Below are 26591 nucleotides of genomic sequence, written 5' to 3' on the forward strand. Positions count from 1 at the left end.
CCGGTACAGGTTGCCTGGAGGGGTTGTGGAGTCTCCATCCATGGAGTCAAGAGCAGCCAAGATGTGCTGCAGGGCAGCTGTCATAGGTGACCCTGTGTGTGCAGGGATCTGCAGAGGGGCCTCCCCACCTCAGTGATGCAGCTTTGGGGTCTCTTGTCACTTATGTTACCTTCACTCTGAAACTGGCATAGCCTTCCTCCCTTTCAATCACACACATTCAGTTTTGACTGACACCCAGTAGTGAAGGTTGGGGAAGACCTCCAAGATCACTGAGTTCAGTCATTAACCCAACACTGTCAAGCCCACAAACAACCCATGTCCCCAAGTGCTACGCATCAGGGTTTTCTTAACACTTCCAAGGATGGTGATTCCCTGGACTGCCTGTCCCAATGCCTGGCCACTCTTTCCATGAACACGTTTCCTAATACCCAATCTAAACTTTCCCTGGCACAACTTGAGGACGTTTGCTCTCGTCCTGTCACTTGTAACCCGGGAGAAGAGGCTGACCCCCACCTGGCTACTCCTGTCGGGGAGTTGTAGCTGTAAAATCCCCCTCCGCCTCCTTTTCTCCAGGCCGAGCCCTCCCAGCTCCCTCAGTAACTTGTGGGTTGGTGTAGCAAGCACCGACAAGATTTTCAACCATCGTCATTGTCTTCACTTGGGAATACGAGAGATACTTTAAAAACCAGCATGCCTGTTGAGAAACAGACACCCGGTGTCACTCTTACAGCCACACACATACAGATATTCAAACGCACAGCAGCTTACAGCCACACGTAATCCTCAGCGCCGGGCGCTGCGTGAGGGGAGCGGGGCGGGGCGGACCGGGGTGGGGCGGGGCGGGCGGAGGTGCCGTGGCCCGGAAGGGAAACGCCGCGGATCCGGGTTGGGGAGTCCGGGAGGTACCGGGCAGAGAGGTGGGAACGCTGGGGGAAAGGGGTGGTGGAGCCCCCGGAGGGCGTCACGGTTCCGCGGAGAGGAGGGGGGTGCGCGGGGGCTCTGCGAGGGGCGCTGAGGGGAGGTGGGCGGGCAGGGGATGGAGTCCCGGGAACGCAGGGCAGGGAGAGGATTAAGGGTCCCAGACACCCGTGGAAGGTGTGCGGGGAGGGTGCCGTGGGCAAGTGCCGGAGAAGCCGGCGGAGCTGCTCCGTGCCCGGGGCTCTGTGCTCTGAAATGAGAGGAAGGAGACGTAACCCTGTGTGACAGCGGCTTCGGGGGCGCCTGCCATGCTCGCCTTCCTCCCTCCCTCCGTCTGCCCCGAGCGGGGTCAGCTTGGCTGTGAGCTCCTGTCCAGCCCCGGTGGAGCTCCAGTGCGGAGAGCGGCCACAAAAAGGGGAACTTCTTTCCAAGCCCTTGTTTGGGCTGTTACTTGTGCACGGCCACATCAGTTCTTGTCCTGGCTGTGGAGGTGCCAGTGCAGAGATCCAGGGGATAAGCTGTGGACTGCCCACAGCTGCTGACCTGTCCCTGCAATAGCTTCCCATTAGCAGTAGGTGCAGTAGGAGAATGTGTTAATGTTGGGCCATTCTGTTCCCTGACAACTGCTCAGTCCTAATGGGCTCCTGTCAGCACTGGGAAAGATCCTGCTGTGAGAAGGAGAGGTGGCCTTCTGTTTCCCAACACAAGTCCAGTCACTCCCCTCAGCAGGCTCCACAGAGCGCTCAGCAGCCTGGGCAGCTCCCTGCAGAAGGGAGCTTAATGTTGATGCCATGATGATTTTTTGCTTTTTCTTTTATATACCTTATATATATGCTTTTTATATAGCTTTTATGTATCCTCAGCCCTCTTAGCATGCATACTTGTAATTCCTTAAGTCCAATAACTTAGCATAGTTCTAATATTCTGTTAAGCCAGGAGACCAAACATCCTGGAGGCCTCGCAGTTGGGGGCCAGAAAGCTCTACGCTATCCTGAGAAACCAAGGTCCTTTCTAGAACACATCCTGTAAACTAAGATTAGGCCCATCCAGGGGGGAATTCCTCAGGATGGGGTGATATCACGCTATTCATTCAAGCCTCTCATTGAGGAATCTTTGTTAGATATGCTAATTTGCAAGGTCTATAAAATGGCATACGCGATATATCATGTGGGTGCATTTTGGTGCATTCCACCTTGATGAAGTGGTGCACCATAAGGATCCTTACTAAATACTGAAGTAAAAACCCTTTTTCTCTTAACTGTGTCTGGCTCTTAATTTTTAATACCAGGAAAAAGCATCACTGTAAGATAATGTGAAAAAGCATTGTAGCTTCAGCTCCCTTTCCACCTTTTACTCTCAGCCCTGCAAGCTGCTGAGTTAAAAAGCAACAGGGCAGAGGCTGCCCTCTTCTGTGAAATTTCCCTTGAAGGTTTGTCCTGTGGGCTTTCATGTTCAAGAAAATTCCATCAGAGTGGCAGAACTGGGGCCCCCAGGTTAAGCAGCACTGCTGGTAGGGTCATGAAAAGCCAGAGTTTTGTCAAACTTGCAACTTTTGGCTCAGGAATATTACTTATATTTTCTCAAGCCACAGAACTTACTAAACAATGTTCTAGAAAAATATTCTTTGTTGCAGGTGCATACAGACGCACCAACATGCAGATAATCAACACTGGTTTGAGAGGGTGACTTCTCTTGTCACACAGAAAAACAAATAATGTGTGCTCAGACATACACAATGTGCTTAATCACCTTCACAACTGAGGGCTATTTTTTCTCCTTCTTCAGCAGGAGAACATGAGTTGGTTAGGGAGGAAAAGAGGAAAACCCAACAGAGGAGGAGGAAGAGGGAGAGGAGGCAGTGGAAGACGAGGAGGCAGCAGTGGGCATTCAAATAAGCCTCAACTTGGTGGAAATAGGAAACGTTCGACCAAAATTTGGGACGATGGAGATGATTTTTGTCTCTTTGAGGAACCAAGGCTAGAATCCAGGTATTTCTGTTAATTTGGGGGGGATTGGCATAGAGATGTTTGGGGTACTCTGGGGCATTTGGGATACTCTTTTGGATGTTGGCATTTGTTGGATTGTAGACATTTGGGGCTGGTTTTTGGACGTGTTTGAATACAGAGAAGAGTGAAAGGGTGATGAAGGTGTTTCAGTATGAAGCAGTTTTTACATATCTTTTTTGATTAACGTTTTATACATTTTATATGTAGGAAAGTGTTTTATTTTTTAAAGATTAGAACCTCTGATTATCTTCTTTGGTCATAAAGCAATTTCAGGACACTTTTGGTCAGAACACACAAACGCAGGATATTAATTTTTGTGTATTACAAAACAGAAGCTGGGGCATGGAAAATGAGCAGTTTAGAATTAATTTAGTATCCTGTGTGTGTTCTGCCCCATCTAGCTTAGGAATATGTGGTTGTATTGTGGTCTGAGGACAGCTTTACCTAGCAAAGTGTTTAGTAAATAATTCTGGATTTGACATAGGATGCAATACATATATGCATAGTGTGTGCAGATAAAGACACACAAATCCTGGTCACATAAGAGTAAATCCAGCTGAATAATCTGTAGTTGATGGATTTCTCTTATTTTGATTTTCCTGTTTTGAATTACAAATTTGGGCCTTAACATCCCAATTCAATCAAGATCATTTGAGCCAGGCAAATAACTCATGGCTATATCCTGTTTTAATTTTTAGCTCAAGTGCCCCTGCCAGAAGAGGAGGGCAAATGAAACAGAGAGCTGAAGCAAGAATGCCTCTGCAGACCATACACATGACATCAGAGAATCAGAGAAGAGTGAAAGAACTTCTTCAAGAGCTGCAAGGGCAGGAGCTGGCTCCTGAATCAGAGTTAGTTTAAATGGAGGCACTACTCCAGCTCTTCTAGATGAGCATGCTTTAGCAGGCATACTGTTATAAATGAGAACAGTATTTTTTCCCTTAACTTTAAATTGTATCTCAAATCCTATGGTTTTGACTCTGCTTTGTTCTTCTACAATATTAACTCTGGGGAAGGGACAGCCAAGTCTTCCTTTTAAATGAAGGATTTAAAATGCCAAAGGCAGAGTTTTATGCCTACTCAACAGTTTAATTTTGTTTCATTTTAACTTGATAACTCTATTTATCAGTGTAGCTGGAGAAGATGATGATGAGCCTGATTACCTCGATGATGAACAGTGCTGGTCAACGGAACAGGAATCTTCTGATGTAGTGCCAAGGTTGTCTGCTGAGCCAGCTGAGCATGGAATTGTAGACAGTGAAGTGTCTTCATTTGCTGTGCACAAACTCTCCAGGTGATTTTAGTGAATAGTTTGTATCCTGAAGAGGTAGATCACTGGTCTTGATACTCTGTAAGCCCTCAGGGCCTGGACTTCCTCTTGACCCTGGGGAGGTTCTGTGTTCAGAATTGACGAGCTGGTATCTCCTACAAATTTAATCCTCAACTAGGTGAATTTAAAATAATGATTTTATGAAAATAAATCTCTCCAGTCTTTTCCAGTGAGGTTTTCCATTCTTTCTTTTATACAGTGAAACAGATATTAGGAAAGCTCAGGGAGCATTGCTGCTATATGTATGTTTCTCCCAAGTAGGTAATATTTCAAAACCTCGTAAGTGTTCTTCATCCATTTTACTCAGATGTGAATATTTATTCAATACTTTTGCTTTGTTTGGGAGCATTTTATATGTGCAGCTTTTTCTGAAGAGTTTAATTTCTGTAGTTGAGTGGGGAAATCTAACCCTGTAACTATTACATGGTACATTCTGAGATGTGAGGCAGTGCCATACACGCTCCCTTACTGTGAGCCTAATCAAGCAGATCTGTGATTATTTTGCTTCATATGAACCTCTCACTCAGTTGTTGCCCTGTTTTCTCTGTTTTGGTGCAGGTATGGTTTTGACTGTGAGCGTTGCAGGGCAGTGCTCAGATCCTGCAATGGTAATATTGGGGCATCATTGGAGTATTTGCTGTTGCAGTGCTTCTCTGAAAGGTATGGAGAGAAGATGCAGGTTTCTGCAGCAGCTGCTGAAGCCAGTCAGGAGGAATGTTTAGAACAGAGGCAAGAAGAAGCTTTTGTCCTCCGGTCAATCTATGGAGAAAAATTTGTAGAAAGGATTAAAAATCGTGTTTGGACTTTTAGTTTGGAATTGGACTACCTAGCACACAGGCTCAGCAAATCTAAACGAAAAGGTACAAGGGACACAGCAAAACAGACTTCAAAGGAAATATGTAAATTTTATCTCCAAGGAGGCTGCAGGTTTGGTTCAAAATGCAGATTTAGACATGAATTCCCTCCAGACCATCCACTAAATGCATCCAAGAACTCTGTAGATGATGCTCATCTCAGACACAGTGATGGTCCCACATACGAACTTGAAGTAAGATTTCCTGACGAAAACAAGTATCCTCTTCAGGCACCTCTTGTGGCATTTTACTCCACTGATGAGAGCCTGCCTCTTGCTTGTCGTCTGCACATTGCTGAATTCCTCTTTGGAAAGGCCTTGGCAGCTGCAGAGTCTCATGAGCCAGTGGTGTACACCTTGGTGACTTGCTTGGAAGATGAACACGAGGTCAGTGAGTTACTGAGCAATACTCAGCACAAGTTCAGTGTTCCTCCTGTGTGCCTGCCGGCAGCACCTCCGGTAAAGCCACAGACAGAGAGTGCACCTGCTTCAAATCAACAACCTGAAGGTACACCAAATCTCCTTTATGGTTTCTGGGCTAAGAACAGTCAGATTTAAAAGAAAAAGAGAGAGAGACAAGGCAGAGCCCCCAGTTCAGCCATCTATTCCAAATCTGTTTCTGGAGATTAAAGTCATATGGTGAGCCCGATCCATGATCTGTCTGTGCCTCAGGAAGTTCCTTCTCTAATCAAGCTGCAGCAGAGAGGTTTTGTGCTGGCCAGAACTGAGTTCAAGGAGCACAGAGTTTGGTTTGGCAGAGTGAGTGATGCCCATTGCCACACAATCAATGAAAGCATTGAGAGATGTGAGCTCACCAAAATGGACCAGAGAAGTGTGCTTGGAAGGGAACAGGGAAGGTTATTTGCAGGCTCTGCTGCATCTGCTACTCATCAATTCAGAAACCTCTTTTTTTAGATTACTCTAATTTACCAACAGCTCCTCAAAATTAACTTAAAAAGGTGGATTTAAGGCTAAGCAAATGTGACAAGTGGTTATAGAATGTTGTTCAAGGTATCATCCCTTTTTATTTATGCTGGTGCAGACAAGTTGATTTCACAGGGGGAGAGCTGAGGCTGCATCACTTGTGGCAAGGTGACTTTCGATCTCTCAGTTCCAAAACTACTTTTATCTAAGGCAAGCTTTTTTCAGGACAGTTTTCAAGAACAACTGCATTGAGCTGTAGAGCATGTAAATATGTGACAAATTGTGTTTTTGCTACAGTAAGACAAAGTATTCCATTCTTTTAAGAGCTCTGCAGAAAGACAGCTTTGTTCCAGAAACTGAGATTCCAAATAATTTTCTTGAGTTATAAAATATTCCTTATGCTATAAAATACCATATTTAGATGAAAGTAGCCTTAAAACTTTCAAGGGCTGGCTGACAGTCTGAGCAAATCCTGCTTCAGTTGACAGGCAGAGGCACCAAAGTACCTCCAGTTTCAGCTTTGGTTTAAAAGTACTTGGCAGTGACTTAACAATTAAAACTACACTAACTTTTAAGCTGGTGCTACCATCAAAGTTTTGTGCTGCATAGAAGTGGTCGTGTGGTATATTGGAGAGTTGAGCTGAGGCACATGGAAAACATTCAGGAAGGCAAACCACTTAACCATCCTGGCTCACTGTGTGGCCACCCAGACCACAGTGCAGGGGTAGGGACAAGTGGGATGGGGCTGGAGAAGCTGTGGTTGGTTTGGTGAGGTGAGGGCAGGTTTGCTGGTAGCATTGAGCTAAGTGCATCTCAGAAACAGTCCTGCAGACCCTCAGGCCCAGTCTGACAAGGTTCTTTGTTGGGATTGCTGCTGGACCACGTCTCTCTTTCCTGCATTGCCCGTTCCTTACTAATAACAAAACTTTACACTCTCTGTCTCAAGCCTCAACAGTGTCCGAGCCTCAGGAAGAAGAGGTGGTGGCAGAAGTGGAGGAGGAGGATGAAGAGCCTGAACAGGTTGTTGTGGAGAATGAGAGTTATGTGAACTTGAAGAAGAAGCTTTCCAAAAAGTATGATGTGCAGGCGAAGTCTCTGTATAACGAAAATGTTAAAATCTGCGCACAGTTTAGGCAGAGAAAGGTACAATGTGCACAGTGTAGTATCTTTTTTCTTGCTTACTTCAGAGAAATAAGTATTTAAGAGACAAGCTGTTGTTTCAGATGGTTCTATTCCATCCCAGTGGTGTTCTTACTGCTGTGCTGTCTGTTTCTGTGCATCAGTCTTCCAGGCACTTCCAGTCCATGCTGTACGAAAGACAGAAGCTCCCTGCATGGCAAGAGAGAGAAAACATTCTGGGTTTGCTTGAGAGTCACCAAGTTCTTGTTGTGAGTGGCATGACAGGGTAAGAGTGTGATTGCACGTACAGACTTTATGTATCAAAGTATACACAGACAAATGTGAAATATGATCCATGTTCTGGAAAGGTTGGGGTGGTGGCTCATCTGTGACCAGTAACAGCAGTCCTAGGTGAACTTCATGTGAAGGATCACACTAATGAAACAAATTTCCAGTGGAATGCAGTCAATTTATGTGGCTGGAAGATGTTGGATTTGTGGGGTTTTTAATTAATTCCTGATTTTGTTGCGCAGATGTGGGAAAACCACTCAGATTCCTCAGTTTATCTTGGATGCTTCATTGCAAGGGTCTCCAAGCAGAGTTGCAAACATCATCTGCACTCAGCCTCGCAGGATCTCTGCCATTTCTGTGGCTGAACGTGTAGCCAAGGAGAGAACAGAAAGGATTGGACTCACTGTTGGATATCAGATCCGTCTGGAAAGTGTAAAGGTACATATGCATTGCTTGCTGGTTTTCATTTACTCCTGTTAAAATCTGCTTAGTGCTTCTCTAGTGTACGGAATCCCTGCCCTCTACCTGCCATGCAGTGTGATAAGCAAGTGTGTATAATCTGTATTTTATAAAATATTACGAACCACATTCTATATTTTATTTCATCTCAAGTTGCACAGTTGACTTTGCAGAATGGGAGTGCAGTGTTGTGTCTTGTGGGTTTGCTTTCTGTTGACCAAGGTGAAGGGGTTTGAGAGTGTGAGTAATCCTGCTGTCCTTTGGAAGGCTACTGGCTGCTTTTCTGCCTGTTGCCATTCCCATGTGTCTCCCAAGTGGAGACTGAAGGGTACAGCTACAGTCAGACAGAAATGGGGGCTTGAATCCAAACTGCTGTGTTGGAAGTGAACTTCTGTCTGTGTTGCAGCTGATTGCTTTTTCCAAGAAGTATGCTAAAAAAGAGACTCACCAAATCTTTCTGGGAAGAGAGATCTGAGTTGTTTGTCAGAAAACAATATCCACAGGAAAAGCAATACAGATTTTTTGATATTTAGCAATGCCCCTTGGTAAGAAGCAGGTGTTCTCAGTTTCAGACAAGAAATTAAAAAGTCCAACAGCCCATCTCCAGCAGGGCTTGCTTGGTCCCTCTCTGTCAAACCTGGCACTGAGCTGAAACCAAATGCTTTACAGCAGCACATATTCTCTTTGCACTATGTTAATTTGCCCAGAGTAAACTGAATGCTTTGTCTTCCCCTTCAAGTCCTCAGCTACCAGGCTCTTGTACTGCACCACTGGTGTGCTGCTGAGAAGGCTGGAAGGAGATCTGACTTTGCAGGGAGTCACTCATGTTATTGTTGATGAAGTTCACGAAAGAACAGAAGAAAGGTAAATAATCTCCTACCCTGTAAGCAAAATGAAGAAACGTAGTCAGAAAGATGAAGGTGGCTGAGGTGCAAGTAACTGATCCTGTGGCAGTAAGATGGGATGGTGGAAGGAGTCTGGGTTTAGGTTCTTGTCTTTGGGCAGTAGGAAATTGTGCTGCAGCAGCTTGTGAGAAAGCACCTCTCATAAATTGCTGTGCCTCCAGTGTGCCCTCACATTGCAGTGGTGTTGCAAAGAGGTTTTGGATGGGGCTGGAGCGTTAAGTAACTTTTTAACCAGAGCTGTTTGGTTCTTACACTTCCCTTGTTTCAGCTTTTATCAAATACTATAATTCTTCACATGCCTTCTGGGGAATTTTTTCTCCTGGTGCAGGCTTCAGCAGAGCAAGGGACAAGTGCTCACATTTCCTTCCAGTCTGTAGACTTCCAGGCAGTCTCATCCTATCCTGCTCTAGCCTCCTGCAGTTTTACCCTACTTACCTCCTGATGACAGACAAAAGATAATGTCTGTCAGTATCCCTGTAAATTAAGTGGTGAGTCAAACACTGCAGTGCAGTGGGTTTCCAGGAGGCTTTATCTGTTACCCAATATTCTGCAGCTCAGGTGGTGTTTTAGCCTTTTAAAAAGGCTTGTGTCTCTCAAGGATTCCTCTTCCTTCTCATTTAAAATCACTTCAGGCCCGTCTTTTAGTCATGCCACAAAAGTTGTAAATGTATAGGGAAAAGTACAGTGAGCAGGGAAGAGGGGGTAAGTTTGAGTAACTCTTCCAGTGAAGAGGAGGAGCAAAAAGGAATCATCTGTTACTTTAATTTCTTATCTAACATTCTTGCGTTGTCATTAATATAAGTAATTTGTAAAACTTTTTGTTGTTTAAATGGTTTTGCTAAGTAATCCTGACACTCCAGTAAGGGACAACCAGAAAATAATCAGATTTGCAGATTGCCTTCCCTTAGGCCATTCTGAGAAGCTCATGCTTCTGTGATGGTGTTGCTGTGTTACTGGAGGACACCAGGAGGGTGGACAGAATGGGGAGAAAAACAGAGACTCTGAAAGTTAACACTGAAGACATTCAAATGTTCTTTTGCTTGTTTTCTTCAGTGACTTCCTGCTGCTGGTTTTGAAGGATATAATGGCTCAGAGGCCAGACCTGCGCATTATACTGATGAGTGCCACCCTGAATGCAGAGCTTTTCTCTCAGTACTTTCACTCCTGTCCAGTCATTAACATACCAGGTGAAAACCATTCATTTTTATTACCATTCATTGTTTCTGAGAAGTGTTTTCAATATTTCTTCTTGCAAAGTGTTTCTCAATTCAAGATGAGGATGTGTACAAGAAATACGATTCTGAGGACTCAGAGGAAGAGACTAATGAGATTTAGGAGAGAAAGGACTTGGAAATGCTGATTTTTTTTGCTGTCTGTATACCGGCAGAATTTTCCTCCTCAGAAGGCAATCATTATATGGTATACATGACATGGTTCCCTGGGTTAGTTTCATCACAGCTGAAGACTCTCCTGTATCCTTGTGAGAAAAGGATCAGTGAGAGGATCCAGCTGGATGTGTACATGTTTAGCCAAATGTGCCTTTTAAATTGCTGAGTTACGCCATGGAGCAGGAGAGGAACATGGATGTGTTCCCGTGAGTGTATCAGCCCTTCTCTGCCTGTGTGAGTGCATTGTGCATTTACCATAGAATCCTAGATTGGTTTGGGATGGAAGGGACCTTAGAGGTCATCTAATTTCACCCCCTGCTCAAAGCCCCATCCTAACCTTGAACACTCCATGCTTGGAAGACACCCACTGTTTGTCCTAGCAGAAATTGTGTTGAAGAGTGCAGTGTAGATGAGAGCTGTGAAGCCAGTGTGTGTCATAATAACCTGTATGAAATTACAGTAATCGTTGGTCTTTTTCCTCTTTTCTCCATGCTGTTGTGGCATGTGTAGATAGATTTATTCTCGTGTTTCCTTGCAGGTCGAACGTTTCCTGTGGACCAGTTTTTTCTGGAAGATGTGATTGCAATGACAAGGTGTGAAATGATATATTCTCAGATGTATTTGGGTGGTGAGGTTGAGGTTGCAGTTTTGACCTTGAGACTGCAATAGTTCTGTGCATGTATTTAAAAAGTAAATCCTCTCAGATCTCCCCCATCACCTGCACTCTTGGAGCTCTAAAGCACATTGACCTTCATATTATCAATGGTTTATACAAAGTTCCTCTCAGACTTACAAAAAAATATTTTTGATAGCTTATCTCTGTGGTTAATTATTAGAAGGAGACTGTTGGGCTTCTTTCCACACCACCAAATGTTCTTCTGCTGTCCAGGTATGTTTTAGAGGACAGCAGTCCCTACAGGCGGAAGGTGAAGCAAGAACAGAATGGGAGACACAAGAGAACTGCATTTGAAGAAGTAGAGGAGGACCTGAGACGTGCTGGCCTTCTGGAAACCACTGACACTGTGGTCAGAGATTCAGACCCAGACCAGAAATTAACTCTGAAGCAGCTCCTTACACGATATAAAGGTGAGCTCCTTCTTAAATTCTGTAAATTGGCACACAGAGAACATGGGATATTAGCACATACTACTGTAAGCTGAATGCTTGTCTGTAATTCAGAGTTTTGCACTTGTGAAGTTCTAGATGAGAAACTTCCTGCCAGTTTAAAAAAAAAAAATAAAGAGAACCCATTGTTCTGTTAAACTACAGCAAACACTTTGGCTGAAACCAGTTCTTAGCATCTGAAAATGGACAATTTTCAGCTACTGTCTCTTTCCATCGCTTTTCAGAGGCCTTGTTAGTTCCACTTTCCTCTCTGTATCTGTTCTTGCTGGAGCAGCTTTGCTTGAGGCACAGCATGGATCTGCCCTCTTCAGGTCTAAGCCAGGTGCTCTTTAAACTAAGCTGTGACTGGTTGTGCAGCCACACTGGTTCCATACATCCACAGATGTTTTTTACAAGACATGGATTTACTGTGTGTTTTATTTCTCTTTTCCCAGGGGTTAGCAAGGCAGTGTTGAAAACAATGTCTGTCATGGACTTGGACAAAGTTAATCTGGAATTAATTGAAGCCTTGCTGGAATGGATAGTTGCTGGCAGACATTCATACCCCCCAGGTAATTTCATTGTCCTTGGGAGATAAATGAAAGAAGATTCTTGGAAGCTTCTTTGACAGCCCAAAACTAATGATTTGCATGCAGTTTCTGACTGTGTTTGAAAAAACAAATTTCTGGTTGACTTACAAAGCTTGTGATATGCATTGGAAAGGGAAGGTGAGAAATTGTCTACTCTGGAAAGTCTTCTGTGAAGGACTGTTACAGCCTGTGTGCTTTTTTTGGTACAATAATTGCACATTAATAAAATATTGTGCTGTCCTTTCTGTTGAGTGATGTTTTAATTTTTTTTTTTTAATCTACATATGTAGGTGCTGTGTTGATATTTTTGCCTGGCCTAGCAGAAATCAAGATGCTTTATGAACAGCTTCAGTCTAATGGTCTTTTTAATAACAGGCACAGCAAGAGGTAAGCCAGAAAAGCTCCAAAAGTGTCAGTCTTTACCCATAAATAAAGAGTCGTTTCCTGCACAAAGCCTGCCTTTGTCCAGGGATAAATAAGGTTTATTGAATGTGTGAGCTGACTCCAGTCAGGGTAATTCCTTTTCTACTGTCTTACTGTCTTGCTCCTTTTGTTTTTCCTCCTCAGCTCAGGAAGGTCAGTTGTTGAAGTTCTCCGAGACTATAGTGAGGAGTGCTTTCTTTCCATTTTGTGCTCTGCATGATCCAGGCTGCTGAAATCTCAGCCCTTGATTTGTATCAGAATGTTTGCTGAGTTACATTCAGCTGTGGTTGCATTTGGCCTTGGATTGTTACAAGGAGAAATAACACTCTGGACAGTGTCTAGTGAGGCGCAAGTGTGTGCAGGCAGATTGTTCCCAAGAGGGAATAGGCTGGAGATGCCCTGACATGTTGTCCTATTGTCCTTGCAGGTGTGTGGTGTATCCACTTCATTCCTCACTGTCCAGTGAAGAGCAGCAGTCTGTGTTCCTCAGGCCCCCTGCAGGAGTTACCAAAATCATCATCTCTACCAACATTGCAGAGACATCTGTCACCATCGATGACGTGGTCTATGTGATTGACTCTGGAAAAATGAAAGAGAAAAGGTACTGGCATTCTTTCCTCTGGGTTTTGTAGCCTGGGAAACTGTTTTATGCCTTGAGATTTCCAAAGAGCTGGGAAAAACTGGAAGGAAACTTGGTCTGTAGAAAGCTGCTACAAGGTGGAGAAAGCCAGTCTAAACTCAGATCCAAGTGCAGGGGTGGGAATTGTATCCATTCAGAAATCAGCAGCATCTGCCTGCTCAGCCTCCAGCCTGTTCTCTGTGCACTCATGAATACTCACTTTTTACAAGGGCAGGTGATAGGACAAGGGGTAAAATGGCTTCAGATTGAAAGAGGGCAGGTTTAGATCGGATATTAAGAAATTCTTTATTGCGGTGAGGCACTGGAACAGGTTGCCCAGAGAAGCTGTGGCTGCCCCATCCCTGGAAGGGTTCAAGGCCAGGTTGGACAGGGCTCTGAGCAACTTGCTCTAGTGGAAACTGTCCCTGCATGTTGCAGGGGGAAGTTGGAATTGGATGATCTTCACGGTCCCTTCCAACCCAAACCATTCTGTGGCTCTGTGAATACAAGCCTGTCTCTTGCTCTCCTGTAGGTATGACCCAGGCAAAGGAATGGAAAGTCTGGAGGACACCTTTGTGTCCAAGGCCAATGCTCTGCAAAGGAAAGGGCGGGCAGGACGTGTGGCCTCGGGCGTCTGCTTCCATCTCTTCAGCAGCCACCACTACAACCATCAGCTTGTAAAACAACAGCTGCCAGAAATACAGAGAGTGCCCTTGGAGCAGCTATGTCTAAGGTGAGCTGTTGTGTTTCTTGAAGAAGCCTTCGTGCAGGATGTTGTTCCTTTGCTGCAGGGAGCTCCTGCCACAACCTGCATCAAACACCACCATCATGCAAACGTTAAAGCAAGAGGCCTTCCTATCCCTGCTGCACACTTTGTACTGAAAGGAAACAAAGCAGCACAAATTATATTTTTGCAGTAAAAACTTTATTTCAAACCATAGCATGGCTAAATACAAGTCTGTTCTTACAGACTCACTGTTCCACATTGCTCCCTGACTTCAGCTTTGCCATACAAGCCCCCTTCTAGGGAGTGTGCTCTTCAAAGCATGTTTTCTGTTGGGTTTTTTCTTTGTTTCTACAAAACCTTGCTTTTTTAATCCTGTATATGGAACTAAGCTGCTTTTTTTCTTTGTTTTTTCTTTTTCACGTTCCCTCCCCCTCTCTTAAGAATTAAGATTCTGGAGATGTTTTCTGAGCAGAGTCTTCACTCTGTCTTATCACGACTGATCGAGCCCCCTAGGACTGAGTCTTTGCAGGCATCGAAGGTGCGACTGCAGGACCTGGGAGCGCTAACTCCGGATGAAAAGCTCACCCCTCTGGGATACCACTTGGCTTCACTGCCTGTGGATGTCAGGATTGGCAAACTCATGCTGTTTGGCACCATTTTCCGCTGCCTGGATCCTGCATTGACCATAGCAGCCAGCCTGGCCTTTAAGTCACCTTTTGTAAGTATTCTTAACCCAAGGGCTGTGTTTTTGTGCAGCAGCAAAATGCTGTTGAGACTTGCAGCATGCTACACTTGAGTATTTTAATTCTTTTTAGCCTATATTTTTTATGTGTTAATGCAGAGCTTGTTAAAACAGTCCAGTTACAAGCAGAAGTTCAAAACCATGTGGCAGCAGCAAGAATGGTGTTTATGTACAGTAGAAACTGAATATTATTTTCAATTTTTAGCTAAGAAGTGCAGACATTTTGTCTGAATTCGGTGTGAAAATTAGTGGTAAAATAAATTGTGAAACAGAGATAATGATGGAGCTGACACGTCTGAGCTGTGAATGCAGAGGTCACTTTGGATCTCAGTTTGTGTCTCCACTGTCACTTTGGCTTTTTAAATCAAGTGCTTCTTTGAATACCTCATATTTTCTGTTGTCCATAGGGAAAACTCCCATTCTGAGCTGTGAGCTGCTGTGAAAATACCAAAGAGAATGTGCCATGTGGCTCTAGAATGGCTTGTCCAAGTGGTGAGGGGAAGAACACACTAACCTGTTACTGCCTGTCTAGGTGTCACCATGGGATAAAAGGGAAGAAGCAAACAAAAAGAAGCTGGAGTTTGCAGTAGGAAACAGTGACTACCTGGCTCTTCTCCAGGCCTATAAGGTGAGTTAAAACTCAGTAGCCTCTCTCAGGGTTTTGGGATGTGTTTGAAATTCAAGTGGAAATGTTTTATTAAAGGCTTCCTCCCATCCTCTCAATCAGGGATGGCGTTTAAGTATCAAAGAGGGCTCTCAAGCAAGCTACAACTACTGCAGGGAGAACTTTCTGTCAGGAAGAGTTCTTCAGGTAAGTCAGTGTTTGTGGCCTGGCACAGGGTCTGGCAGTCCCAGTGAGGGAAATAAGCCACTGGGGCAGACTGGTCCCACTGGGTGTGGCAGCCATCACCACCCTCTGTCTGTTTGTAGGAGATTGCCAGTCTGAAGAGGCAGTTTGCAGAGCTGCTTTCTGACATTGGCTTTGTGAAGGAGGGATTGAGAGCCAGGGATATTGAGAAGAAGTGGTCCCAAGGAGGCGATGGTGTGTTGGATGCCACAGGAGAGGAGGTAATTCACTGCATTTCATCAGTGCTTCCAAATGCTGCTGCAGTTTTTCATGTCTTCAGAAAGACTGGGGCCAGAGATCTCCTGGGGTTGTGTGATGATCAGGGTGATGAGGGTTTGGTAGTTGTAGGATTTTCCTGTGCATTGGCTGACTTGTGCTTGCTTTCTCTCGGGTGCAAGCCACTTTGTAGCCAGATGTCAAAGAACAATTCAGCTGGGCACTAACTGCACCAGGACAATGGTGGCCAGTTTGTTCCATTCACAGCTGGGGGAAACACAGCCCAGGTCCAGCCTGAGGCCTCAGGAGCAGTGACTTGTCCTCCTCTATAAAGTACAGGAGTGCAACTATAAAAGTGAACCAGTTTCAGGAATTCAGTCATTCCTGGAGCAGGGCTTTACCTTTACACACTGAACTGTAGGATCCCTAATGCTGCCCGATTGATTTCACAGGCAAATTCGAATGCAGAGAACATCAAGCTGATCTCAGCTATGTTGTGTGCTGCACTGTATCCCAATGTTGTCCAGGTAAAAGAATGCTTTTTCATTTTTCCTTCTTCTGTCTAGCATATCCACACAGGCTGCTTTCATTTGGGCTCAGTGTGGCAGTCTTGAGCCTGGCTTAGGTTGCCAAAGATTGCTGCTTACACTGTCAAAGAGGAGCAGAGCTCCAGTTTGTATTGCTTGAGACTGCTGCTGTTCCTGCAGGCTGATGGCAGTGCCACACACAAGCCAGCAGCAAATATTAGGAAGCCATTTAAAATTACACCTTTTTAGAAGGCTGAGGTTACAAAGGAAGTCAGGCTTAGACAGCACCTGGAGTGTAATACCTGTCTCCAGTGACTTGACATGTTACTACAGAATTTCTGTTCGTGAAAAATTTAAAACATAAAGTTAAAAGGTTTTCTGGTGCAGCAGATTTTTATAACCTTTTTTCTTACCATACAGGTGAAAAAGCCAGAGGGTAAATACCAGAAGACCAGTACAGGAGCAGTCAAAATGCAACCAAAAGCAGAAGAGCTGAAGTTTGTTACTAAAAATGATGGTTATGTTCATATTCATCCTTCGTCTGTGAATTATCAGGTCAGGATTCTTTTTTTCTGCAAAGCATGCTCTTTTTTTATAAAAGAAATCACCTTTGCTTGAGTATTTAAAATTACAGTGAGGATCCCTATTGATGTTTAAAATAAAAAGTCTTAATGATTGAACAGTCCTGTGATAGGATTGTAAATAATGGTGCATTCCTGAGTTAGGAGTGTCCTCTTGGGCACAAACTCCAGCCTCTGGGGTGGAACTAGTGGCTTCAATAACCTCCATATTTGTGTTTTCTTAAGCTACACCTGCAAAGTAAAGTTTCAGTTGCAATGCTCCCCTGGTTTCTCCTCAGTATTCATGATTTGTTGACAGATACTTCAGGGACATACCCTGGTTTGTTTCCTTGCTTGAGTCAGCACTGGAGAATTAGCTGATTTCTCACATGTGAAGCAGGAAGGAGCAAGGGATAACTGGCAAAGTTGTTGGCAGCTCTTATGGGTCAGAGAGGGTCTGTTAGTGATGCAGGTGCACTTTAGGCACATTTGCTGCTCTTTGCAGCTGTAGAAGAGGCAGAGGAGGCCTGTGGGGCCGAGACAGGAAGAGCTGTGTCTCTCTGACGAGGCTGTTGTGTCCCTGTCCCAGACCAGGCACTTTGAGAGCCCGTACCTGGTGTACCACGAGAAGATCAAGACGAGCCGCGTGTTCATCCGGGACTGCAGCATGGTGTCCGTGTACCCGCTGGTGCTGCTCGGGGGCGGCCAGGTGCACATGCAGCTGCTCAAGGGGGACTTTGTCATCTCCCTGGATGACGGCTGGATACGGTTTGTGGCTGCCTCTCACCAGGTGAGGAAAAGGAGGGGCTGGCCTGGGAGAGCTGCAGAGCTGTGCTGGAGCTGAGCCTTACCCTTCCCTTTGTGTTTGACCACGTGTGTTAGGTGGCCGAGCTGGTGAAAGAGCTGCGCTGTGAGCTGGACCAGCTGCTGCAGGATAAAATCAAGAATCCCAGCATGGATTTGTGCATGTGCCCCCGTGGCTCTCGGATCATCGGGATGATTGTCAAGCTTGTGACCACGCAGTGACATCAGAACAGCTTTCTGCAGAGAATCACCCATCACCACTGCCTGAGAACAGACCAAGTAACAGCAGTGTCTCGATGTATTTATTGGTCCAAAAGGTGGCATTGACCTCTGAAAGAACAAGCTGGCAGCTGTACAGTTGACAGTTCTGGGGTTTTTTTTCTTTAGTTTGCTCGCTTGTTGAAATTAAGGTGGCTTACAGTAGATTTTGGGAAATGGGAAAATGGCAAATCTTCCAGAAGGCACAGAAACCTCCAAGTAAGAGTGTTTTTTCATGGGACTGTACCCTGGCAGTCATGTTTTCTAGTCACAAAGACACCTACTAGCCAGCTGTTTCTTGTAACAGTCATGTCTGGAGGCAGCATGTGACATAGTGAGCTGCTCCCAAATTGGTTTAAACTCACTTCTACATTTTGACCAAGGCTTTATTGAGGCAGGCAGTTTTGGCTGACCAGGGATCCTCTGTTTACAGTTCACCTTTTGATTTGTGTCAAGAGGTTCTGAAATTCAGACGTGGTCCTGTGCTGAGGAGACTGTACTGGATCAGAGTGTGCAGTTGGATCAGTGCAGGTTGCTCTGGTGACAGGGTAGAACTGCAGGACAATGTGGACATTTTCCTGCAAAGAGACGCTGTTCCAGCCCTTCCTGCACTGGGAAGAAGTAAAACAGCTAAGATGGGACTGCTGTAGTGCATTAGAATGAATTCTTGGGCAGGTGCCACTGCTAATTGTTAACCTGTTGTGGTATGGGGTAGTCCTGCTGCCACCCTGCACAGCTGGAACCAAGTCCCACTTTTGGAAGCTTTTAGCCAAACTCCTGCTCTGGGGACTGAGCTGCTCTAGTGTGTGGTAAAATGCTGTAGTAATAATGAACTATTATTTCCTCTCTTTGGCCTTGCTTAATTGCAGTGCTGAGCAGTGCTGCAGCCAAGCTGCTTAAATACCCAGTGCCTGAAGTGACAGGACTGGGCTGTCGCCTGAGCATTGCCTCCAGCACCAGTCTGCTGCACAACCTTCAGCCTGAGGAATGATGAGTGGAGGGAGAGCCATTGTTTGGGCAACACTTGGATTTTTTAAAAAAATACACAGGAATGGTTGTAGTTTCACACCAGCACCCCCTCCTGTGAGGAAGATGACAGGAGTACCAAGACCAACATCCCCAGGCACAGAAAGGCCACTGCAGCTCTGCTGGGATGGATTAGCCCCAGCTGGCTCCTAAGCACCACAGGGCCACTCCCTCCTCCATTCCACCTCCACAACCTGGCACTGGGAGGGGGAGGGATGTGAGAAAATTCACAGGCTCAGATAGAGCCAGTTTAAGAAAACAAAAGCAAAAGCCACACACACAGGCACAGCAAAGTGAGGAATTCATTCCCCACTTTAAGCCACACCAGGAAAGCAGGGTGCTATCCTTCCTAACACTGACTTGGGAAGACAAGCCCTCTCACTGCCCATCCCTTCCCCCAGCTGTAGATGCTGCCATGATGTCCTTTGCTCCCTTGGGATCAGCTCTCCCAGCTGTGTTCCCTCCCAGCTCCTCTCAGGGCATCGGGTGAGCAGCAGAAAAGCCTTGACTCTGTGAGCATTGCTCAGCAATAATGAAAACAGCCCCAATTACCAAATTTCCAGCACCCAGCCTTCTCTTGGCTATCATGAAGAAAAAGAACTGTGTCCCAGCCAAAACCAGCACAACTGCAGAAGGCTGAAGGCTTTGAAGTCAAAAGTACCTGGCACTCCGCTTTCCTTGCTACTCTGGTAACAGCCATTATCAGCTGCAAAGATAAATCAAATTGGCAAATATCCTGCACTATTTTATTAAATCTCTCAGTAACCTATCCATGGGAGATGGTGGCACTCTGGTTTCCCAAAGCAACCACCAATCAGGACAGCAGCAAGGCCCTTCCCTGGGCACACTTCACTGCCAGGATGGAACCAGGCAGCCAGGGTCAGACAGGAGGAACTTGAGCTCTCACTTCCCCACAGATCTTGCCACTTGACCATGACCTGCAGGTTATGCTGAGGACCTGTCATCTCCACAAAACCCCTAGAATTTCCTAGAAAGAGCATGCAACTATATTATCGTTTGCACCACAACTGTGACCCTAGCTGAGTATCACAAAGTACTTGGACAACCATCATCTAAAACAAGACTTCCAAAAATATTTACTTCAATAGCTCACATGCCAGAAGTATTTAAAATACTATCAGGTGAGAAGTTCCCTGGTCCTTTAATGGTCATGACAGGCCAGCATTCACACATTGTTTTTTCCAATCTGTTAATGGTTTGTAGACATTTCTGTAAGTCACTGGGCAGATGAGTACCCGCAGAGAGGTTTTCTGCCTCCCCAAGCTTTGAGGGGGGTGCACAAGGTAAGGATCACCACAACATTCCAGCTTCAACAGCAGGAATGACACCTGGCACTGGTAACTTTGCCCTCTAACTGGTGCTCTGTAGGGATAGAAGAAGAAACACGTGCCTATCCCAGCCTGCCTGCTGCTTTTCACCCCAGGGGGACACAGCCTGCTTCCCCATCCCAAATATGAACAGCACGCTTATCACAATGTATTTCTTAGTTAGAAATGCAGTTTATTTCAACGCACCAATAATAAAAAAAAAAAGCCCAACATTTTCAGATCACAGAACATGAACACAACAGAAGAGTTTTGTATTAGTCTGCTAATACGACTTTTAGAAGATAGAAATTCATGCCAATTGCTAGTCAATAGAAACAGCCTTCTAGGACTAAGCCCTTGCATCACAAAATCCCTTATAATGTAAACAAAATAATTTTTTTACTAAACTTCTTAAATTTTAACCCATTCTTTTAGAACTTTCATTCCTTCAAGGGCTTCCTGATGGTGAGTGACTGAAAGGAAAAAAAAAACCAACAAACCGTTAAGAACAACTCCTACAGCAAAACCAACAGAAACTGTATGCTCTCCCAGGCTTCCTCTGGAGTTCCACCCCCATCTTCATTTACAGTTCTCAAATAATGAAAGAAGTGTCGTATTTTAACACTTTAACTTAAAAACTGCTTTAAGCTTGAAAGCTGAAGACTACTTAAGAGAGCTGAGATACCAAGCCTGCTCAGAAATCTCAATTCCAGCACATACTTCTCCGGTAACATAGGAAAACTTCTTACTTCATGGAGCATAGCACAGCTTGGCAGCTGTGCAACTCCTGAGCCTGCAGGAGTCACCAGCAGGAATTTAATCCTACAACACTTTTATGGCTTGCTCCACACCTTACATTACTCATTTGTTCCTACATTCTGAATTCCTCAGGAACATTTCATTAAAGTACATTTCCTTAGGAGTTATTATCATGACATTCTGACTACCAGCAGCAGGAAATGCCCGTAAACAATTCATCTTCTCATAGGTCACAGATTGAGGCAAGTAAAAAACCTGAGCTTTTAGCCTTGCCCAAGTTAACTTGGAACTGCTCCAGCTCTAGTGCTGTTTAACCATAGGACAGACTCCAGTTTTAAGACATTCCTACCTTCTCTTTGGAGATGGTGATCTGGACTTTGAGCGGCTGTTTAAAAACAAACAAACAAAACAATCAGTGGGGTTGTTACACTTGGCTACTCTCAGAAACCACTTCTGACCATTTAAAACCAGAACAGTCTGATGGTGTTAAATTCATTGACACTGCTGGTAGCAAGTGTACCCAGTTACTTTAAGCAAGAAGCTGCAGGTGAGAAGGAAAAATGCTGGAAGCTGGAGCCCTCAGGAAAAGAGCAACACACAGCTTAAAAGCTGCTGTAAATCACAGTAACCCTGCAAAGCAGGAGCAGTGAATTGAGCAGAGTTAGGGAGAGGGAGAACTACAGACATTTGAGAAGAAAGGTAGGAGAAAATATGCCCCATGTCCTGTCAAATTTTTTTTTTTTTGTGATAATGAGTGAAAAACATCTGTATGCAAAATCCTGGAAGAATTGCCTACTGTCCCACAAAACATCAGCTGTTAAAAAAAACCCATAAAATAATGTATGAAAAGTGTTTTTGAAATCAGCTATGAAAAGAAAAAAACCAACCCTGCAACAGAAAACCTTCTTCCACATGCAACTGAAATACTGGTCCAAACTGGTCCTTGAATCATGAGGGAAAAAAACCAAAGAACCCCAGAAAAAAACCCACCAACCAAAACAAAAACCAACTGAGTGGTACTTGTATTTGAACGCTCACCTTTTAGCAGGTAAGCCAGATTTAGATCTACCATGAGATTCAGACCTACAACAGGAGAAAAATAAAGCTCAGCAAAGCAGCCAGTGGGCATGCAAACGCATCGAGTTAGCTACACCAGCAACAGCAAATTCACCCCACGCAGCAGCACCAACCAGAGAGGGAAGGCTCTGGTGCTGCAGGCCTTCCCTGGGACATTTCAAGGGAATCCTTTAGCTCTTATTGCAGAGACCCCACTCATCAGAAGACACGAGTGCAAGCACAGGAAGCTCCCCAGCAAAGCTTCAGCTGCCAGTTCCACAAGACACCAGACCACACTCCCACACTTTCTTCCTACCTGCAAGTACCCCTTCTATAAAGGGAAGAATAGTTTTAAGTGTCATCTCAGAAAAGACTTTAACAGCATATTAAGAGCCTGCAATCAGCCACATGTGTGCTGAAGAGCTGGTGGCAATTTTATTCAAGCATAATTCAGATTTTGTACCAGTATCTGGCTACTAATGAGTTAACTATTCCCAGTTCATCTCAGGAATTAAAATCTACTTAAACAGCGAAACTTTTCTCCCACATTCATTAATGTTACTTTACCAACTCAAATATTTGCTGTTACTTAAAAAATATTTGTCTTCTTGGAGCGTCAGAATTCAGGCTATCACTCAACATAAGAATGCTCAGTTCAATAGCCTTGGCCAAACAAGTGAGACATACTTTTACTCTGTTTCTGCTCAGAACTGTTTCTGAAGGGTTATCAAGATTCACCTTTACTGGGCCTAGTAACTCGTGGAAATACTACATGGACACTGCTGGCACACGTTAAACAAAATGTTAACGTGCCACTGCTTTGAAACCTTCCTGGTCACTATCCTGAGCCGCTGTCTGTCCCATTCCCCCCCCGTAACTAGGAACTTTATTGGATCACAGTTACAGAGGATGGGGTTGCTCACAACCACCTAGAACTGGTACTCAGTAGCATGGCTTAAGTAACAGTAAGGCAGCACTCAAGACCATCCTCAATTTACTACACACCTAAGAATTAACTTGTTTTTAAAAATTCTCTCCACAGACCTTTAATTGCACATCACTACTTTTGTCTGTGAAAAGGCATAAATTATTAAGGGCAAATGCTGCTCTGCTGGACAGTCTTCCAACTCCTTCCAGATAAAATTCCCCCAGGGAAGGAAAAAAAAAAAAAAAAAAAGAAACAACACAGCACCACAACCAAACACCACACCAAAACTATTACTGGTCTGAATTAAAACTAATGTCTCACCTGCTTCGAGGCCATACAACAGAACGGGACCTGGAGCGTGATCTGGACCTAGATCTGGGAAAAAGCAATGAAAGCTCTACTGTCACATTCTTCATACAGGTGAGATAGAGATCAGTTACTGTAAATGTCTCAGAAGACTGGGAATTTTGTTGGGCAGTTAGTTTTGCAGAAGTAACTCTTATTATTAGAAGGCTGGAGCACCTTTGGTCAGTACTGCCATCCACGTAAAATGAATCCCACTGCCTTACTTGATTAAGCAATTAAACCCTGTACACTTGAAACCGAATTTGGAAACCTTTACCATGGTAACTTTGGCACAGTGTTAGAAAGAAAAAATAAAATCTTAGAAAGAGCAGTTCCAAAATTATATGCTTAAATTTTTAACAAAGTATTCAGAGTAGCTCTTAGGCATGTAACACCACAAAGGTTCCTACCAGCATATGGACTGCAAAACAAGCTTACTGTTCACATTGTAGGTGCTATACATCCACACTTGATATTTCAGCTCCAAGTGCCCTTCGGCAATGCTGTGGGTTCAACAGCAACCACATACCTTGACCTTCTTAGAGAACCAGAGCGGGACCTGCGGGGTGAGAATGACCTGTATCGACGAGGAGAGATCGACCTGGACCTGCGGTAGGAAGCTGACCTGGATCTACAAGGCAAAGGAAAACCAACCCAATCAGAGCAAGGTACTTTTCACAGTAACTACAGAAAACGAAGGAGGGGCCCCCAGAGGGAGGAATAAGAATGGAACACAGAAGGCAGAGCCCTACCTCCTACCACGGCTGCGACTGCGTGACCGGGAATACCTTCTTCCTCGGGACCTCGAGCGGGATCTAGACCGGGACCTGGGTTTAGGTTAGAGAAAACAGGTATCAGCAGACAGCTGCAACAACCAGTGCATGTGAGGCCCTGCTGAAGTCAAAACTTCTTTAAGACAACTAAAAAGAGAATTTAATAAAACAAAAAAAAAAAAAAACCAAAAACCAAATCAAAACAACAAAAACACACCACTAGCATCTGTCAGTTGGAAAAATGTCTGGGCCTACTTGTCTTGAGCATTTTTACTACCTAGAAAAATGTTAAAAGCTGAATTACATTGCAGAATTACATTAGAATAGAAAACACTGTAATGCGTATTTAAAATAAACCTTGCAAGTTTGCAGGTCGACCCTCTTTGGCCCAAGGTCTAGCAGATCTAGACGATCTAGAAGTATCTATAGGCGAGCGCTGCATCTAGGTAGGTGTTCTCTTCAATCTAACGACGATCAAACTGACAGCCCAATGAGCCAGGGTGAGGCTTGATTGACGCAAGAAGATTTTTCTAGGTGGGAATGTGGTCAATCTGGTGTTCCTCTTTCTAAACCGGAGGGGGGCCCCAATTGAAAGCCAAATTTACTGTTACGGCGGTCACCGTCTCAAATTTTCTGCCCTTAAAGAATAAGGTGAAGCTACGTGTAGATGGCTCGAGGGGATCTGGCCTCTTATGCTGATCACCTCAAGGTCTAGGAGGATCTTAAGTGTCGGATTTGCAAGGCGCCTCAGCATGAAATCTTAAGGCTCGTGACATTCTGAATCAAGGCGACTGACTCAAACGAAGAAACCTGAAAGGTTTTGACCAGGTTGATTATTAAGATATTAACATTTTATATGTATTAGCAAAAAAAAAAAAAATTGTGATATACACCTGTTGACTTACGACATTAAGAGTTAAAACTGGTGTAACATTCTGTTCTTTGCTAACAAGAACTACACAAAAGCGAGCTGGCGAAGCAACGCGGCCGCCCCGGCCCCGCACGTACCTGCTCCTCCTTCGCCGGCTATAGCGGTGACAGTCATAGGCATAGTGGCCTTTCTCACCACACTCGTAGCATCTGTCGTTGGGGTCGAAAGGGCGCCGGGCAGGGGGCCGGTCGTAGCGGGAGCGGCGCGGCATCCCTGTGGATACTTCCACTCTGACTCTGGAGCCGCATATTATCCTGCGAGACACAGCAGGTATTAGCCAAAGGAGTATTTTTCTCTGATGCGCTCAAGCAACGAACATGAGAAATCCATGACTGGGTGGGGTAGGGAGATCGGGGACTGCGGCCCTCAAAGAAACTCCAGGCATGCACGTACTTCCCATCGAGGCCAAGCACAGCATCTTCAGCATCCCGGGGGTCTTCGAACTCCACGAAGGCGAACCCCGGCGGGTTCCTGGCGATCCACACGGTTCTCAGCGGTCCATAGTAGCTGAAGGCTCTCTCCAGCTCGCCTTTGCCGGCGCCCGTGCCCAGATTCCCCACGTACACCTTGGTCTCTGCGGGGACACGCGGCCGCCATGTCAGTGCCGCGCGCGGCGCCGGGCACGCGGCCACCCCTCCCCCGCCCCGCCGCCATCTTTGACACCGCGTCCATCTTAGGGCGCTCCCGCGGGGCCGCGCCCGCCCTCCACAGACGCCGCGGCCCCGGCGGCCGCCCCGCGGCGCCCCCCTCCCCGCCGCCCCCGTCCCTCTCAGCGGCCCCCTGAGGGAACGGCCGCCTTCTCGCACCGCCACAGCGGCACCCACGCCGGCGTTCCCTCCACCTTCCCCTCGCCCCGCTGCCCGCAGCGGAAGCCCCCACGCGACTCTCGGCGCCCCGGGCTCCCCGCCGTGCCCACCGTATCGCCCGTATCGCGACATCCTCCCGACGACAGCGCGAGCCCAGGCAGGCGCGACCCTTATATAGAGGAAGGGCGGCTGCGCCTGCGCGCCGCGCGGGGGCGGGGCGGGGCGGGCCCGCGCCTGGGCGCGCGCGGCTCTCGCGAGAGGCGGTTCCCGCGCGGCGAAGGGGCGGGCGGCGGCCATGGCGGCCCCGCGGTGGCGGCCGGGGGGGGACGGGAGCTACGGGAGCCACGGGCCGGCCCCGGACTCCTTCTGGGCACAGGGTTCCCCCAGCGGCCCCCGGTGAGAGCTCCTGTCCGCGTCTGAGGGAGCAGATGAGTAGGGAGCCACTCGTTGCGCTTTGCACCCCTCATGCGTGACCCACCACAGCTTCTCCCCGTGCTGAGGGGGAAGGAGCTGACACCATGGTGCTTATTCCACGGCCTGGAGTGGCGCCTTCCTTGGAACAAGGCATTTCCAAACTGCTCCAAATCTCGTATGCTGGCTCACAGCTCGGGCCCGTCCCAACCAGCCATCAGACACTGGTCTGTCCTTTCGTATCTGACACGCAGCTGGAGATGATGTGTGTTGGCATCTCCCAGCCTTTCCAGGGAGACACACACAGGAAAGGATGTGCAGTAGACATTTTTAAAGAAAAAAAACAACACAAACCTGACAGATTCAAGGTCATTTTAGGCAAGTCCCAGCAGGAATGAGGAGAGCCTTTTCTGAACAAGGGTTAGGCAGACTTTCCAGCTGCATTTGAGCACACCACTGGGGATCTCGTAATAAGGCAGAACAAATACACTGAGATAAATGAGGGCTCTAAATGTTCCTCACTGCATTAATAATCTCGGGAATAGTCACATAATGATTCCTGCATCTTTTGTTGGCATAAACTAGAAAAAGCATTAAGAAACACAAACTTGCTGAATT

At 45.8% G+C, this 26591-nt stretch overlaps 2 protein-coding genes across 4 annotated transcripts; one reads left to right on the plus strand and one right to left on the minus strand.

Annotated features, from left to right (window-relative positions):
• Window positions 1-865: 865 nt before the first annotated feature.
• Window positions 866-20262, plus strand: DHX57 (DExH-box helicase 57). 2 transcript variants are annotated; one of them, XM_032103429.1, is made up of 24 exons: window positions 866-917; window positions 2707-2906; window positions 3623-3775; window positions 4054-4218; window positions 4813-5615; window positions 6978-7174; window positions 7315-7436; window positions 7684-7879; window positions 8640-8764; window positions 9859-9992; window positions 10732-10786; window positions 11083-11279; window positions 11753-11869; window positions 12178-12274; window positions 12738-12911; window positions 13462-13662; window positions 14098-14374; window positions 14931-15026; window positions 15126-15209; window positions 15329-15466; window positions 15914-15988; window positions 16409-16543; window positions 17138-17338; window positions 17431-20262. In XM_032103429.1, the coding sequence occupies exons 2-24, from the start codon at window positions 2713-2715 to the stop codon at window positions 17572-17574; spliced, it is 4080 nt and encodes a 1359-aa protein (XP_031959320.1). In that variant the 5' UTR covers window positions 866-917; window positions 2707-2712; the 3' UTR covers window positions 17575-20262. The 2 variants fall into 2 exon arrangements, with proteins under 2 accessions (XP_031959320.1, XP_031959319.1); XM_032103428.1 differs by having other exon boundaries at window positions 872-917; window positions 2704-2906.
• LOC116441484 (serine/arginine-rich splicing factor 7-like) lies at window positions 20137-25783 on the minus strand. Of its 2 annotated transcripts, XM_032103430.1 has the most exons (9): window positions 25673-25783; window positions 25150-25330; window positions 24834-25010; window positions 23805-23879; window positions 23582-23683; window positions 23029-23082; window positions 21762-21806; window positions 21073-21108; window positions 20137-20437 (listed from the first exon to the last, which is right to left on the minus strand). In XM_032103430.1, the coding sequence occupies exons 1-9, from the start codon at window positions 25692-25694 to the stop codon at window positions 20413-20415; spliced, it is 717 nt and encodes a 238-aa protein (XP_031959321.1). In that variant the 5' UTR covers window positions 25695-25783; the 3' UTR covers window positions 20137-20412. The 2 variants fall into 2 exon arrangements, with proteins under 2 accessions (XP_031959321.1, XP_031959323.1); XM_032103432.1 differs by lacking the exon at window positions 21762-21806.
• Window positions 25784-26591: the final 808 nt, after the last annotated feature.

This window comes from Corvus moneduloides, chromosome 3 (assembly GCF_009650955.1).
Source record: "Corvus moneduloides isolate bCorMon1 chromosome 3, bCorMon1.pri, whole genome shotgun sequence".
NCBI lineage: Eukaryota > Metazoa > Chordata > Aves > Passeriformes > Corvidae > Corvus > Corvus moneduloides.

What these genes read in the sequence shown, in the direction of transcription:
- DHX57 (XM_032103429.1), top strand. Translation starts at nt 2,713, where the DNA reads ATGAGTTGGTTAGGGAGGAAAAGAGGAAAACCCAACAGAGGAGGAGGA. An exon ending in CAGACATTCATACCCCCCAG is followed by an intron (nt 11,870 to 12,177) that starts GTAATTTCATTG and finishes CTACATATGTAG; the next exon opens with GTGCTGTGTTGATATTTTTG. An exon ending in TGTCAGGAAGAGTTCTTCAG is followed by an intron (nt 15,210 to 15,328) that starts GTAAGTCAGTGT and finishes GTCTGTTTGTAG; the next exon opens with GAGATTGCCAGTCTGAAGAG.
- LOC116441484 (XM_032103430.1), bottom strand. Translation starts at nt 25,694, where the DNA reads ATGTCGCGATACGGGCGATACG. An exon ending in AGCCGGCGAAGGAGGAGCAG is followed by an intron (nt 23,880 to 24,833) that starts GTACGTGCGGGG and finishes ACCTAAACCCAG; the next exon opens with GTCCCGGTCTAGATCCCGCT. An exon ending in AGTCGCAGCCGTGGTAGGAG is followed by an intron (nt 23,684 to 23,804) that starts GTAGGGCTCTGC and finishes TTTGCCTTGTAG; the next exon opens with ATCCAGGTCAGCTTCCTACC.